The sequence below is a fragment of the Staurois parvus genome, unplaced genomic scaffold, assembly GCF_062004578.1.
Source record: "Staurois parvus isolate SC_StPar_1 unplaced genomic scaffold, SC_StPar_1.0 ptg000009l, whole genome shotgun sequence".
Lineage (NCBI taxonomy): Eukaryota > Metazoa > Chordata > Amphibia > Anura > Ranidae > Staurois > Staurois parvus.
The window spans coordinates 6,393,729-6,411,448 of NW_028317805.1; the positions used below are offsets into that span (position 1 = coordinate 6,393,729).

The following is a 17,720-nucleotide window of genomic DNA, read 5'->3' on the forward strand; positions in this document are numbered from 1 at the left end:
TTCTCGGTTTTTTTATTCGCATAAGTAGCTACACCATGCATAAAAGCGATCAGCCCCAGTGAAGGTTGGACCACTGGAGGAGCGACGGTCATCATTATTGGAGATAACTTCTTTGATGGGTTACAAGTGGTATTTGGAACCATGTTGGTATGGAGCGAGGTAAGCATTGAGAATCAGCTGGCTTTGAACTGTATGTAGTGTGTTCTTACTGATTTGCCAACAAGCTGTCAATACTCAATTGACAAGCTGTATCAGGAGGATTTATTTCAAATTCCTTTTTTTATCTGTGAATTCGCAAGTGGCTGTAGGGTTGGACAGTTGGAAAAGAGAGCCAAGGAACGTCTGGGCCCCCTAGTGGAATGCTGCAATAGGCCTTTGAGCACAATTTGACCAATTAGTGCTTTTTCTTAAAAAGTAACTACAGCAGGCATTTGTGGCCATATGGAGACAATTTTCATATAAATTATGCCCTGTGGCCTTTCCTGAGAACCAAATTCAGGGATCACTTACAGACATTTTTCTCCAAGAAACCTTTACTAAAGTTTTGACAGAATTATGCTGAAGTATTGTGCTGGTAGTGCCCATTATATTAGATATATATTGGTATATTAACTGTATACTGCATTGTACTGAACATAATGACCTAAATTATGGAAATTAGCACCGTTAGCATTTTGGTTTTAATTTTATTTTCATTGTGTAATATTTCCAGCTGATAACCCCACACGCCATCAGAGTTCAAACCCCACCAAGACACATTCCTGGAGTTGTTGAAGTCACACTTTCCTACAAATCAAAACAGTTCTGTAAAGGAGCTCCTGGCCGATTTGTTTACACCGGTAAGTTTGCATTCAACTTTTATTTCTATAGATCAGGGCATTATTTGACAAAAATATCTATTCTCAAAGGATCAGTAAATCTGAAACACAAGTTTAGTTTAGAGGAAAAAAATATTTAGCACCAACAACAAAAATATATACAGGTTTCCATACTGCATTTACAAGAGTGCATCTTGTTGTTCTGTGTTTTTGGCAATGTTAGGCTAAAGAAACCTCAGTGCTGACATCCTTCAATGGGATCAGTGGATAGCAAATCAGTTGTGTGCATGAAAGTGTCTGCTGAAGTCTTTTGCTCTGCTGAACAATTGAAAAGTGCCCATAAATGTAAGAAGGTCATCAGATGTGCCACCATGACCCAATCGCCCGCAGGTACCACTGTCTGCCAAGGCGTTCCATGAGCATGAACACTCAAGCTGGCCTTATCCCTGTGCAGAGGAGAGGAGTGTCCAGACAGTGGCATTGTAGTTGGTCTTCCATGGAAATGGTAGCGATCCAAACAGGTGTTCTAACTGAGTGATCCATTATTCCCCCAAGATCGGAGGGTTTCTGGTGGACAAATGGGGGTTATTTACTAGCGCAAAATCTGGTGCAGCTCTGCATAGTAACCAATCAGCTTCCAGGTTTTATTGCAAAGCTTACCTAAACAAGCTGAATTTAGAAGCTGATTGGCCGCCATGCACAGGTGCACCAGATTTTAAGTGTTCCAGTTTTAGTAAATCTCCCCCATGGACTATCATCTCTCATGAGTAGCTCTACATATCACTGCACAAATAACTTACTGCTCTTGTATAAAAGCCATGTTGTCCTTTGGGTTTACTGGTCCTTTAATATCACCATTAAAAGGGCACTGATGTTCTGTCACCAACAAAATATTCAGCATTTTAGTTGTTATACTAATGAAAGCCAGAAAATACATATTTGCTTTTTTTTTTTGCGTTTTTTGTTAAGAAAGGCCTTCCCTCTTTCACCTTGATCATATGGCACATTCTATTGGCGTGATGTATTCATTGGTTTTAAAGTGAAAGGAAGTGGCATTTGCATGTAGTAATATGTGTTCATGTAAAGGCTGTGACCTGTGAATCTCAGAATGGGAAGAATGATGTGTACAGGGGAGGGATGTTGCTTTGTGGGCATCTGGTTCCTATCAGAGTATATTGTGTTCCAGGCTTCAGTAACATTTAACCTTCTCGGTATGAGTTGTAGCATAGGGCAACAAGGCCTCTAGATAATGAAACAAGAGAGCAGTGTGATAACCAGGCGCTTTATAACATACTTAAATGTGAAGTGCTGGGTAAATAGAGGCAGAAATAAGGTCCTCTTTTTTTATTTTTAGAGCTGCTTACAGTAACCAATACTGACGGTGCAGTTTTCTCATTATGCTAAGGGAGGACAATCCCAGGCTATCCGCTCTGCATTGCCTGCTCCTTTTCAACAATTATAAAGATACAATTACCTTGGGAGAATGTGGCAGTTCAGTTGATTAGCACGGTGAATTAAAAGAGTGAGTCACAAATGACATGTCCAGCTATTTTCCACCGGTCTTTTGTATTCCCAGCGCACTTCACCCTGTTGTAAGAAGGTCAAAAATTAGAGAGAGAGATAACAGTTTTCAAGCAGCTCGCACTTAAGGAAAGAATTAACAATCATTGTGTATGTAATTGCCAGTTAATGGTATATTGCCTTCTCTTTACACAGTGCACAGCCAGCAATATACTGGCACTAAGTTGCATTTTATCAATCTGTCATTTTTTTTTGCAGTACTTAACAGAATGGGGTGGATTTTATTCTTGGGAGGGTGGAGAATTGTCTCACTGTAAATTTGTGTAATAAAATGTACCAATACACATAATTCTATTATTAATAATAAAAAATATTATAATATTATTTAGATGTTCTTTAGCAGCACAAATGTTCGTGTAACCCAATGCAACCTAACACATTTTAGTATCAAGGAATATTCCAATTGGTTGCTGTGGGTTATTTCACACTGTACATCACCCCTAGACTTATTTGAAGGTATACTATACCATAATTCAAAATTATGTCCTGAAATACATAAATCTACCTGCTCAGTCCTTCGGTTTTTCATGTATATCTTGCCAAATTGAACCAGTGCAGCCCATTCACTTTTGCCTATCATCTGATGATCCTGGAGTAAAATGTAAAGTAAAGTAAAATGTCAGGATTGAAGATCTGAGTTGAGTTCCACCAATCAGATCTCAACCCGCCATGGAAGTTTTAAATGCTATTGAGGATGGAGGATATTACACAGCACCAAGCTCAGGAAGTACATCATTGCTGCCCCCCATGGAGAGGTCTGTGTGGCCTTTGTAAGTATTATTATGAAACCAGATTAAGGTAAATTGGATGAACTTTGTAAAGCTGGCCCTAGATGGACTGAAATGTGACTGGTTCAGCAGCATCTGGCTGAATGTGAATCCTTTTGAACCATTTGAAAGCAGTTGATCTAAAGACTGACTGCTCTTGAACGAGCTGATTAGAAAATGTTGCTCTGATCATTGCTGCAGCCAGTCAGATGCAGTGCTGATCAATGTATTCTGAGGGCGGAGTCCTGCTATCAGCATACAATGACACAGTGGGGAGGATTCCCCATCCACCTTTTGATTGCATGGATGAGGAATTCTGTTCATTTTTTTTTTTTTCAATCAGCCCACTGGTGGATAAAAAAAATGGATACGTGTATGGCCAGTTTAAAAGCTCACAGGTTGCTTTCACTTGTTGGCTGCAAGAGCTCTTTAAGGCCTCATGCACACAAGCGCCTGGGGTCATATGATGTACATTTGAACATACTTCTCTGCCCTGAAGCAGCAGGTGCTGCGTGTAGCTGCCCACAGGAATGAAAGGCTGTATGTAGGTATACGCTGGTACTTGTGCAGTCTTTGTGCAGGGACATATGCCTGTATACATGTGCATGATTGCCCAAGTATCGATGTACAGCCATTTATTTATATGGGTGGCTGTTCATGACACCCCGGGTGGGGAAATACATCAGAATTTGAGATCAAATTTGAGAGGTGCCCGAGTGCAGGGGACCAGCATGTGTACAAGCTGGCCATAAATAGGCAGACCTTCTGGAAGTTGCAAGAGAAAATATTAGTGTACCCCTTATGCTCCATTCACACAGGAATATTACATGCAGTATTTTAATTACAGGGCATTATGTGCTTCCAGATTACTATTGATTAGAAAAAGACGACATCTGGTTGCAATGAGTTACAGGACTTTGCACATACTATTTACACTTTGCACTATAAGTGCCTTGCGCACTCTTTCTACCCGACAACCATTAAGCTGAGGAAATCTGGTCCTTGGTTGCTATGGGTTACTGCACGGAAAGGACAACTATATGCTTTTTGCACCTCTTGGGCATACAGTAGCTGATAATGTAAGACAGAGCAGCAAATAAATAACAACATTACTAACTGTTTTGTTGGCTTGTGATGGAACAGACTCTCCCAGCAGTATTCATTGGGCCTACTGTGCCGGCTCTCATCTAAAACTGAAGAAAAATGAAAGTAGCGGTGTTGTCTGTGGAGACCAGTTGGTGTCTGGTTGCTGAGGACAATATGAGGCCTAGCTAGAGCTGCAGCATCCTACCATTAGTAGTATTAAGGAGAGTGATGTCAGAGGCAGGAAGTGATGCCAAGGATGACCTAAGTTTCTCGTCACCACATCTGCCATTATATAACCTCACATGAAAGGGTAGAATTCTTCAGGCAGCTGTCCGCCCCAGTAGTCGATCTTTACTCCTAATCCAATTAATTCTGTAGTCTCTTTCTGTGGTAATGATAGAGCCCTCAAAGAACGGCTTCCTATGAGCAGCAAGCCAGATTAACACGCCTAAAGCCTGCAATTGTCTGATATATTGTCTGGGTCCCCAATCCAATTATTACCTGCTGCAAAAATTAGAGTTGGCCTAATCACTGTCCTAAAACCGTGATTTCCAGGCTTGTGGTGGATTCATTGATCTTACAGAGTTTCATACAAATTAATTTTTCCTTAAACCCTAAAGATTTTGTTCTGTTGACACAACTGTACGTTTGCAAATCATGAGACCTTTTTAGATAATGCCAGAATGTGGCTTCTTTCTACAGGAAAGGCTCAAGCATATTGGTGCAATCGCCCAAATATTGTAAAGTCAGAACATGGACAAGCACATAGATTGTTGAAATGACAAAGCTGAAAAATGAAGTTATATTTTGGCCCCATGCACACAGGATGTTGTTTTTCCTGAACTATGCCTATGCTCCAGGAGAGGAAAAAGCAGCGTCAAAAACACATCTAAAGTTGCGTTTTGCAAATGCATTTAGGCACATCAAGCACTAGGGCATTATTTAATCCATTGGCCAGATTATGAATTTATTCCCAAGCACTTGATGCACCTAGTTCTAAAGTGCATAGGCGCATCAAGCATTTTTGGATTCCGGAATGCTCCGCTCCTGAATGTACTGGCCCTTTTTTCTTTCTTTAAGCACCTGCAACCTTCAATGGGTGCATGAACACACAGGCTAACATTGAGAGACGTTTACAGGCAGAAACAAAAAAACACAAAAAAACTCTAAAAGTGTCATTAAAATGTCTTGTGCACCTGAGCAAAACAAAAAATGACATATGATGCTGTCTGTCACTAGCGTTATTGCAGCATTTTTGTTCCCCCCTCAACATTTTACCTATTGATCCTGTCAGTAGAGCCATTATTTTTCTATTTCCTGCAATAGGATGACAACACTGTTTGTTCGGCAGTGAAATCACACAGCAGTGTTGTCATTCTGGGGACAGGGTAGTCATAAGGTGGACATAGATCTTTTATATTTTTCTTTTATCAGGCAGCTGGCTGTTTCAAAAAAAAATAAAAAATTCCCCCATCTGCACATTCATGGTGAAAGAAAGAATCATATGTGCTGCGCTATTGTTTTCTGACAACAGGACTCCTCTGGTATCAGAATACACCGATCAGCGCTGCACCCAATTGTTTGCATGCGCTGATTGAACACAAATTTTCCAACCGTCCCATTGGTGAAGAGTTGATCTCTAGGTTGACTTCTCTTGAATGGGAACTGCCCTAGATGGATTGACATTTGGCCAATCTCTGCTGAACCTGCCACATTTCGATCCATCTATGGTTGGCTTTAGATGAACATATAGTTTTCACATGGACTACAGTTAGAGACAAACAAATTAAATCCCAACTCCAGCTCACACCTTTAAAGCTGTTAAAGTGGAACTAAACCTATTGATTTAGTGGTTTCCTTAAGCAGTTTTATTCAAGGCATGCCATGAATGCCAGCTGTCACAGTTGCTTGTGCTTTTAACCAAACTGTCAAGTTATCAAATGGCTGCTGTCATTCCCTATTGCAAATGAAGATCAAACAGAGGCTAAGATGGCAGCTTCCTTAGCTGTAAAGGAGAGGAAGGTTTAGTTCCAATTTAAAGCAACATTTTTTTTGGGGGGTGCAGTAGGTACAAACTATATAAAGAAGTTGACAATGTGCCATCCTTTTTAACTGTTGCTCTGCAGTGGAGTTTGGCCTGTTACAAGTATATCTAAAACTGAAAATAGAATAAATCACAGCTTACTAGTCCTTGGTATAATGGCTATATTCATTTTCTTTTTCAAACTTTTTTTGCTATATTTCCTGGTAATCCTGGCTATGTCTATGGCTATGTCACTCCTCCACTATATCTATGGGGAGAGCCCTGGTTGTCTAGGGTGATGGTGGTGCCAGTGCTGGCAAACCGTTTGGAGCCCGAGTGGCCAAACTGCGACCCAAAGCCCACTTATTTATCGCAAAGTGCCAACACTGCAATTAAACCTGAATACTGAGATTTTAGTTTAGAAAAAAACAATTCATACATTAACAACGTACATTCACAGCTGGAATTCCTCTTGAATTTGCTGACCACCAGTACAAGGGGGCAATGTTCCACTGGCCACCAGCACAGAGGGGCAATGTTCCACTGACCAGCAGCAGAGACAGGCAATGTTCCACTGACCACCAGCACAGAGGGGCAATGTTCCACTGACCACCAGCACAGAGGGGCAATGTTCCACTGGCCACCAGCACAGACGGGCAATGTTCCACTGACCACCAGCACAGAGGGGCAATGTTCCACTGACCACCAGCACAGAGGGGCAATGTTCCACTGACCAGCAGCACAGAGGGGCAATGTTCCACTGACCAGCAGCACAGACGGGCAATGTTCCACTGACCAGCAGCACAGACGGGCAATGTTCCACTGACCACCAGCACAGAGGGGCAATGTTCCACTGACCACCAGCACAGAGGGGCAATGTTTCCACTGACCACCAGCACATAGGGGCAATGTTCAATTGACAACCAGCACAAAGCACAGAGGGGCAATGTTCCACTGACCACCAGCACAGAGGGGCAATGTTCAATTGACCACCAGTACAGAGCACAGAGGGGCAATATTCAACGGACCACCAGTACAGAGCACAGAAGGGCAATGTTCTACTGACCACCAGCAGGAGGGGCAATGTTCCACTGACCACCAGCACAGATGGGCAATGTTCCACTGACCACCAGCACAGAGGGCAATGTTCCACTGACCACGAGCAGAGAGTGCAATGTTCCTAATGCCCCTCCTAATGCTGCAGATTTAAATGCCAGGGGAGATAGCACAACATTAAAAGAATGTCAGTCTCAATTAAATATGTATAAAAACTCACATCCAGTGCAGCAAATGGGTATTCTTGTTTGTAGCAGCTAGCTACTGTAGCAGATCCACTGCTGGCTGACAGCATGCTGAAAGCTCAGAGGAGCGGCTAGGGAGGTAGTCGTGGCTTGTGACGTCATCGGCCATAACTGTGCATGCACGGGACCTGATGCTCGGCTGCAGGGCAGTAGTGGGGCAACTTGACTCATGTACCGGCAGCGAGGGTTCTGCGTGCCCGCTGCGGCACGCGTGCCATAGGTCCGCCGCCACGGCCCTAATCTGCTCTCTGGATATGGACTACAAACATGTTTATATCTTTTTATCTCCATTGTATGGGGGGAGGGGGGTCAGGGCAAATGGTCGATTACTGACCATAGCTAGGGAGGATGATAGGCTTACGGGAAGTGAAAAAGACACTGCTTTTCTGAAAATATCAACATGAATGCTGTTTGGCAGCGTTCTCAGTCAGTTTTTCTCTCTCTCTGTGTCCTCTCCTGACATGGATCAGGAATGGGAGTTAAGGAACAAAGCAAAAACCTGCAAATAACTTACTGGAATCCTGTTGTCTTAGGGCAGATAAGCAATTTTCATTCAAGTCCATGTAGCTACAAATGTCACCGCACTGCACAAAACTCACACAGGACCCTTTTTAAAATCCCACCGGAATCGCATTGCATATATGTGAACGGCCTCCATATTTCACATGTCATGCGATTCCATGCATTCTGGAACGCATCAGAATTGCATCAGTGTGAACCAGGGCTAAAAGAGATATATGTACATATTTATTTTAAATCTGGTCCAGTCATGTGATCCTGCAGCGCTATATGTAAGGACGTGCTCAACAATGATTCTGAATTCTGAGAGCCATGACAAAGGTTCCCATAGCCCAGCTGTTGTCTATGCTCCCTCTTCTCCCTTACAGCAGATGCTCACTGACACATGGAAACCAGCACTTTGGGATCATGTGACCAGACTGAGCCAGAAAAAATATAGATATGTGCAGGGTCGGACTGACCATTCGAGCACTTGGGCACTGCCCGAGGGCCCGGGGGCAGTAGGGGGCCCCATGAAATGCCCTGGTACCTTTTTTATAGGCTTTTTTGAGTTTGGGCAAGGACACAGGGGCCCCATGATCCCCTATTGCCCGGGGGCCCCATGAGTTGTCAGTCCGCCCCTGGATATGTGTACAGATCACCTTTATACAGGTTAAGCAGGATAGGTGGGGGAAGGCTTTTTAAGAATAGATGTAGATAGGCTTTTCTTCCACTTTATTAATGCTAGTTTAATAAAAATCAACGTAGTAACAAATATCAAATCAGTTTCACTTGTTGTACACAGAATAGTGAATTTTGATTGGTTGCAAGGCCTTACTGTGCTTCAATTGTTGCTCTTTGCCTTATTAAAAAAAAATATCCACCCAGTAGTTTTTTTTTCATAGGGCCTACAAGCCAGCTTTAATTGGGCTCAGCACTGGCAGCTCTTGCAACATATGCATTTGATTTCTGGCCTGCAACACATGACACAGTTTAGCTCTCATTCCACTTGAGAAACATGAGAAGTGACCAATTTAACGATCTTTTGTGTGCATTCAAATGCGATTCTATCAATGACACCGTTCCACAAGCTTGGAGTCAATAGCCCTTCCTATCACAGCCAAGACAAACTAGCTGTCTCATAGGTCAGCGCTCTTTAAACAAATAACTTGTATTCGCTGGGCAAATGACTGCTAATTACCTCCCACAAATCATACTATTTTTATTCCATCATAATTCACAGCTACTTCATTTGTTCCCGCTGCACACATTGTACTGCCTGTCTGCGAGGAACTGTTGCTGGGATTCACTCCGTACCCCACGGTGGTTCTAGTTAACCCCTTCAGACCAAGTTCTGTGCCCCTTACCCCTATTCACCACCATATGATTTAAGTTAACCCTTTGAGACTTGGGTTTAGTTTTTCAGCTGTAATATATGATTCTTGAGAAGGAACATTAAACAAAATTCATATTAGTGCAGCGTGTATATATCTGTTCAGTCGTATTCGACTCTCGTCAAAACTATCATTCAGCTCTCTGGGCACCATGGCTGATATGCTTGCAGGCCTATAACCTTAGAATTTTCTTAGCAAATTTATTTTAGGAGGTGGATCTCTAGGCTTTTCCTCAGCCCTCCCCAATTGCCCAAGCTAGGGACTTGGCATGCAAAATGTAATAACGCCTATGCATAGCAAATTTGTACATACATACTAGGGCCAGTTAGACATAAGACATTAATCTACCAGCATGTCCTAGGAGTGTAGGAGGAAGCTGGAGTACCCAGAAGAAAATGCAAACTCCTGGCAGATGTTGTCCTGGCTAATATTCAAAACAAAGACCCTAGTACTGTAAGGTTTACGTGCTAACCAACTAAGGCTCTGCACCATTCATATTTATAAGAAACTTGTGTTAAAATTGTTTTTTTTTTTACAACTGGTCTGATTTTTATAAAGCCAGAGCAAAGTTCGTAGCAGCCACCCAAAGCTCTCCTATTTCCTAGCATGTACAAAGACAAGCTGCCTAAAGGACCAGTCCACCTAGAAAGAATACTTTCAGTTGCTGGTGGAGTCTGGTGTGCTGGGTTACTTACTGAAGGCTAATATTGCTTTGGGACCTGAGAAATCGAGTACAGAGATCTCACTATTCTGGTTATTTAAGTCTCCAGCACATACAATACAAATGTAAATGTTCGCTTTCGGTGAATTGAGCTATTAGGCCCCCTTCGCAACTCTGTGTTGCTATAAAATAGTCCACTGATAATAATCTGCCAATGCTCCACAATGCACTAAAAATTGGGCAGCATCCTTTATTACCCAGTGCACCACCGTGTACTCATGGTCCCCACATGTGCCTTGTGGTGCACGGAAATGCAAAAGTGTTTGCAAGGTACATTGAGGCACCATTCAAAACAAATGCACGTACCACAATGCATAGGCATGAAAGCAGCCTTAAATGAAACCTGTACTTATAAATTATGGAGGCTACCATGGCTGACCTCTTTCTTTGAAAACACTATATCCCTGGCTGTCATGCTGTTTCAATAGTTTTAGTTCTTTTTGTATCATTGACTTATGCAACACACAGTATGCAGTCCAGCACTTCAACTTTCCCGAACTGCATGCCTGTTCCAGATTTGTATCTCTAAACGTTTTCAAGCCAGAGATAACTAGGCAACAAGCATTTTCAGTAGTAGGCCAGCTATAGCAGTCTTTGTGTTTCTCTTAAGTTTCCTTTAAGTTAGACAATATGTCGGCAGTGAAGGAAAGTCTCCATGTGTGTTAGACCTGTAATATCAGGCAGCACAGTGGCTAAATGGTTAGCACTTCCACCTGTCAGTACTAAGGTCGTCGGTTCAAATTCCAACCACGGCACCACCTGCCTGGAGTTTACATGTTCTCCCTGTGCCTGCGAGGGTTTCCTCTAGGTACTCCGGTTTCCTCCCACACTCCAAAAACATGCTGGTAGGTTAATTGGCTCCTGTCTAAATTGGCCCTAGTATGTGTGAATATGAGTTAGGGACCTTCGATTGTACGCCCCTTGAGGGTTAGGGACTGATGTGAATGTTCAATATATAAGTAAAGCGCTGCGTAAATTGATGACGCTATATAAGTACCTGAAATAAATAAATAATATTACTTTAGGAACACTGCTGGATTTGCATATTGCATGTTGGCCCACACAGTGTGATTGTTTGGTGGTTAGTTTCATCACTTCCACATAATTACGATTTGTTTCTCTTACACAGCTGCATCGTTTTGCTTGATTTACAAAAAGCTAGATGGGATTACGGAATTTAATTTTAAAGAAAAATGTTTAAAATTCCCATGCTGAACCAAACATATTGTACAAGCTTTGCAGAGTATGTACAATACATAGAAATCCCTTGCAGTCCTCACCAGCCACACACGCACTTACACCTTGGAGCCAATTTGATCATAAGCTAGTTAACTACCAAGCATTTTTGGAAGACGTTTCGGAGCACAGCGAAGAAACACAGAGCCAGAATATAAACTCTTTTGTGTTATAGACTAACCCAGGACCCCAGAGCTGCAAGGCCATATAGGCAACGACTTGCCACTTGTACATATTGCTGAATTATTAGTGAATTGTTAGTGGGCTCTTTGTCATTCATCATTACCCGTTATTTCTGCAGTCCTTTAGACCATGATGCTTTGCTTCACTGCCCTGGTGCCTCCGTATTGCTGTTTTTATTATTGTTCTTTCCAGCATTAATTCCTCGATCTCTGTCATTATTTGTGTCCTGCAATCTCTTTGTTGTTTTGCTGACCAGTCTGCAGCTGCTCACTGACGTTTCTTTATTGGCAACACATTGATCAAGCTGACAATGGTGTATTACTTGTCCTGCATGAAATATTAAATGAATTGGTGCCCTTTATTGGCTGCCTTTGAACCAACTATCACAGAAGGTGCATCGGGACAATTTAAGGTCCCAGTGGTTCAGTATTTACTCACATATTGAAAACATCTGTATTAGATAGGATGTGTTTTATGCAAGCATTATCACCCAGAGATGGTCAATAAAAACTTAAACAAGTAGATGCTTTTTATTTTTATGATTTGTTTTTTTTGTCCTTGTTTCTCCCTTCTCTATGCCTGGAAAGAGGTCTGAGGAATAAGACATAGCTTTGGCGCTATTGTACCAGCAGACTATTTGTCCTAATCAGTGACACACATTTACTAGAATTGCTTAAAATGAACTATACCTCATATAGAAATCGCACATTTACAGCTGCCCATTCATCATCGGAAAATTGAGGGCCGGTAAACTTTTCAGTTCCTCCAGCGGGAATGTAGACATGCATCAAAATGTTAAAAAATGATTGGTGAGCAGGAACTGTCTGCCATTTATCAAGGAAAGGAAACATTATTTGCTAATTTTCCAAGCTAGTCTGTGACAGGGTGCTTCGTCTTTGGACCCATAGTGACCAACATCGCCTTTCTGTTATTAGTACAAGTCAAGCGCTTTTTGGCTGGTGCTAACAAGACACATTTGTCTATCACGCGTTTATTATTATTTTTTTTTTATTTGTGCTGCCGGTGGCCAAGGATCTCAGTTTTCCTGATAGAACGTTGTGTTGTATTTATATTCAACTTGTGGTAACTCAGAGCCGCTGATAAATCAACAACTTTCCAGAGGAAGTCAAGGTGACGGTATCGACTGTGCTGCCCCAAAACTGACGTAATGTAGTAGTGAGCAGACAGCCATTTGTCTTTAAAAGAAAAAAAAAAGGGACAAAGAGGTCATCTACGTTTCAATCAATACGGCTTCAGATTTTTGTTTTGGATTGGATATCTATATCTCATTTTCTCAATCACTATCAAAGTTTGATGTATTTTCTGCTATAAAAGTAGTGGGTTGGTTGCTTTATTAAATACAAAGGAAAGGAAAAGAGTGGTTGCCTTTGGTAACCAATCCTATGTCAAGTTGATGGAATCCAGTAGAAGTAGTTAACATCTCAATGTTCTGTTACAATAATGTTTATAAGTTTGGAATTCTTTAAATAATTATTATTGAATTCAGTTTAGTTATTTTCAGTCCAATTAGTCCAATGGGATTTTAAAATGACAGTCACATGGCTCTTGGCTGTGAACACCCCTCAAAGTTATCAAAGTCAAGTCTTTCCGTTGGTGAGTACTGTTAATGCTACAGCATACAAAGGCGATTTAGAAAATCTGTCTTATTCTTCTGTTCCAATATGACTGTATCCCTGTGCACAAAGCCACCTCCATTAAGACATAGTTTCAAGAGTTTGGTGTGAAGAAAGTGTCCTGCATAGTACCATTGCTTCAGTCCTATTGAACCCCTTTGGGATTAATTGGAATGCTGATCATGAGGCCAGGTCTTCTCATCCAGCATCAGACCTGACCTCACAAATGCTCTTTTGGCTTTTTTTAAGCCAATAAGCCATTGTTTTCTTAAGACAGCAAGCAGCATCAGGGGGCCTGCATAACAAGAACACTTACAAACCCAAACAATAGACCGTTTAATACTTACCAAAATTAGATTAGACAATATTTTAGAGCGTTAACCATCTCTAAATGCCTTTCTGCCATCTAATATTGAAAATCAGATAGTCTGCGCTTGCAAGGTCACGGCTAATTGTTGAATTGTTACACATTTGTATGGAGTGTATGTAGAAATAGATTGTGAAAATAGTATGACTTGACACCTGTCACCCAGTGTTTTGGACATTGTTGCAGACAGCGAGGAAAAGACTTTATTATTTTCCAACCTTACAGCTGTTTCTCAGCCGCGTCGCTCCGACCGCCACTGCTCCAGCAGATGTAGTTTAGTAACACCTGGAGTGCTAAAGGCCATCCCTTCTTGTTAGGGACCTGGTAACTCAACACCAATCTCTTTGTTATTGTTGTAAGTGAATACTTATTGTTGTTGCATTATACTGTGCTTGAATCGAGGATTTTCTTGCCTGTTTTCGGCTGATAACTAGGTGGTGGAAGAGTGACTGAGCTGAACAGAGCCAGAACCTTGTGTGGAAATGTGTAAAAGCTGAGATTAGAGATCTGTTTAAAGTGCAAAGAGCAACTGTAAACCCTCTCGACCAATCACAGTAGAAGTCCACTTTCTATACTGGAGTATTCGCTTTTGGAAACAGCTGTTATTTGATTGCCAAGTTCTTCTGCACACAATTATTAAAAATGATCATGTCCTTTATTTTATTGGAATGAGTATAGTACTCCCGAGTAATCAATCATAAATCTTTTTCCTGTATTGACTGTTGAAAAGTTTTGATTGGTGTCAGGTGAGACAAGGCTCATTGCTCATACATGAGTGTTGTGAGCAGGTGTAGATAGAACACTGGCTGAGATGAGCAGTATGATGGCACCTTTGCCTTACAGTGCTTGGGCTAGTACCGAGCAAGAACACTATCTGCATGGCAGTTGTATGTTCTCCTCATGTTTTTGTTGGTTCCATGTGATTGATCTGGATTTCTTTCACCTTCCAGATATTTACAGGTGGATTATTTCACTTTTTCCCAATTTAGACCCTTGCATGTGTGTCTGCCCAGTAGGGCATAAGCTTCTTCTGAGGCAATGACAGACATGACATGCTTTGTAAAATTTTGCAGAGCCTCTTCTTTAGCCTCTTCTAGTTTGCTATCACTTTTGAAAAGTATTATATTGGGGTAAACATTCCTTTAAGTAGACTGTATCCTATTAACCATTTTAGGTTCATAGTGCACAATATAGCAGCCATACTATATATTATATTATTATGTACATATTTTATTTGGGCTCACTTGCACTCTACCTTTCCGTGATGTTTGGGACAGGGTGTAATCTGGCATAAGCATCTATTTCATATCTAGTATTACATCTTGCCAAAAGGCACGGCCTTCCCTCAGAAGTGAGTGCAACTGATAGGCCATTTTATTACTGGCTGTTCCGTACCTGCAGGGCTGGGATTGGTAGATTCTGCAGCACTATATTAAACCAGCAACAAGCATCTTGTATCTGCGGTGTAAACATAATTGTCTGAGTGCAATCCAATAGCTGTCGGTCAGGAAACGCTGTTCTCTAACTAAGAAATTGAGCTGTTGCCTTCTTTGTTTGCATTGTGGGGCATTTCAATGATTTAGGGACTGTCCCTTTCAGTGTTCTAATCGTCCCACCCCATCACTTTCACTTCAACATTACTTCCAAAACACTCCTATTTGCCTTATTTATTAGTGTCTGCAATAAAAACTGTAGCTTAGTAACCTGTTCCAGTGAAACTTTTATTCTCTGGTTGTCCTTTTGGTGGACAGATCTGAACCTGGGTGCTTTGAGGCAATGTAGTGATAGTTTTTATTGCATTCACTTTTGAAAGGGATCCCTGCTAAACCTTAGGAAAAAATCTTTCTCATCAAATGTATTGCTTTCAGGGTCTGTGTTTGGCTGTGCATGCGCCAACTCGGAAAAATAATCTTCCCTAGAGCTTCCCTTTTGAGCCTATCACAGAAATATGTTCATTTTAAGGTACCTATGGACCACATACCAACCAATCCTGCTGAAAAGGTCCAGATTGTGGTGATAACATCACTCATAATCTCTCTCTGCCAGCTGACTTTTGGTACATCAGTCTAGTAGATTATAAAACCTACCTCAGTCTCTATTATTCCTCCTTGAGATACTGTAAATGATGGTGACAGTGTTTACTAGTGTCCCTTTATCACCCCCCACCTTCCATCCAAATGGAAATAGGCATCCTCTTTAGCTTTAGTTTATTTTCCTACTAGATGTTCAGATGGTCAGATCTCCTATAGCCTATGGACAACCTGAGACCTTTTACCTTCATTATACCCAAGACACTTTGATCTAACACTGAACCCTCCATCTTCCACTTTCTATTATTATTAGAAATTTAATCTTGACTAAAGAATTATAAGAGCTCCCATAGTTGATTGTTTTTTAAGATGCAAGGGTGTGTTTTAACAGTTTGGATGAAGCCTGTGGTTGGTTGTAATACTTGTCTGTACTGAGCCATTAGGCATATATGGAACTTATAGCTAAGGCTAAAGTCAACCTATCTTCCTCTGCCCGTTGTATTTATGCCTTGCTTGCTGTCAGACATGTATACATTTTTTGCCAACTGGTGGTTTTAGTTTTGCTTTTTTAAAGCTTTGCTTCAATGTTCCTCTAAGGAGCTGCTAGGCCGAATTTGAAGTGTGTATTTGTGTGCAGCTTGTGCTCACTTATAGAGGTACAGAACTAAGAATGATCAAAGCCTGTAGGGACACAGACTGTACTGCCTCAAGTAGCTGGCTATCTATTGCTATCTGTTTTGTGTAAATGGGTTAATGATGTCTTAAGTCAGTTTAATAGAGGTGTCCTCACGCACTGCTTATCTTTATAGCTTTTTTCTTTTTTTCAGACAAGGGTTGTCTGCTATTGATTAGGCTATTGGTGAGTTTTGACATTGAGCTGTTAATGTAAGGGTTCTGCCTGGTGTCAAGATACCTGTATTACATTATCCTCTATATAGTTCTGTTTATATAGTCTGGGTATTGTGTTGTGTAAAAGGGACTGTAACCTAGTGACTGCCATTCAGTGAATACCATATATGCACAACTAAATTATTCTTTGAAACCAGTTGTATACTAACATATGTGATAAAGAAAGTTTCCTTGTTGGCCATAGAACCCAATCATTTATACATCTTTTAGTGCTGCTTAGGGACCACGTGCACTCCAGTTGCAATACATACTACCTATCCCTGACTTTCATGTATTGGCTGCTAGGTTAGCAGACTAGGTTTTGCATGTATAGTAAAAAGGATATTTTATAGATATTGATCACAAAGATTTTTTGGCATTTTGTGAAAATCTTCATGTGCCTATTAGCAGGTACTGTAAACATTACTCATTTAGGAGTCTTCTCCTGCATAGTCTGATTGTCCCAAGTTATGCCTGAATTTGTTGAAAACATCAAGATGAACATGGGCAGGGAAAACAAGGCTTTCAAAGCATCAGCATACGTCAGTAATAATATAAACACATTTATAGAACAATCACATTTCAAGTATATCTTATAAATTAGAAAGAGAACAGTTGCCTTTTTAAGCTACCATGCTGTTAGTTGCAAGGGACCACTTAGACACTTTTTAAATACATTTTTGTAATCCGCTATCCACCAACAGGTGGAAATTTTAGGTGTAAATATTGTAGACTACATAGATGGAACACAACCAATTCACAATTTTCTTAAGTGTTCTCTGTCAGACGTAGCACAATGGGATCAAATCCTCTTTTACATTTCTACACTAAATAGGTTGTAATAGGCTGTAGGTTGTAGACTTAGCAAGTCAAGGATATTAGTCCTGCTTCAACAAGCAAGGCTGCCTGCACGATGACTGATGCCTCTGCCCCTCCATGCCTTTGTGTTTCCTATGCGGCCCTCCGCACTTGGCTTAGCCTGCCGAGTCCTGTGATTGAAATTCATTGCCAAATTTATTGAGAAATTAATGAGAAAAGCTGCAAAGTATTGACTTTGAGAGGAAAACACAACTCATCTTGAATGAGGAGGAAAATGCAGCAATAATTTAGCCACTATTGATTTTGCCCTGTCCATGTATTGATCTTCATTTTACAATATTAATTTGCACCTGCAATCGGCTGCAAAGGGAACG

The 17,720-nt window shown here is 41.1% G+C and overlaps 1 protein-coding gene across 25 annotated transcripts in view; it reads left to right on the forward strand.

Annotated features, from left to right (window-relative positions):
* Positions 1-17,720, forward strand: part of EBF3 (EBF transcription factor 3) — a 196,007-nt gene that overhangs the window by 138,139 nt on the left and 40,148 nt on the right. For 16 of the 25 annotated variants that reach the window (XM_089669343.1, XM_089669379.1, XM_089669359.1 and 13 more), the window contains exons 9-10: positions 26-159; positions 713-839. In XM_089669343.1, the coding sequence (XP_089525469.1) occupies positions 26-159; positions 713-839 (261 nt within the window). The remainder of the gene's footprint in view (positions 1-25; positions 160-712; positions 840-17,720) is intronic. The other 9 variants (XM_089669353.1, XM_089669384.1, XM_089669450.1 and 6 more) reach the window with 1 other exon arrangement.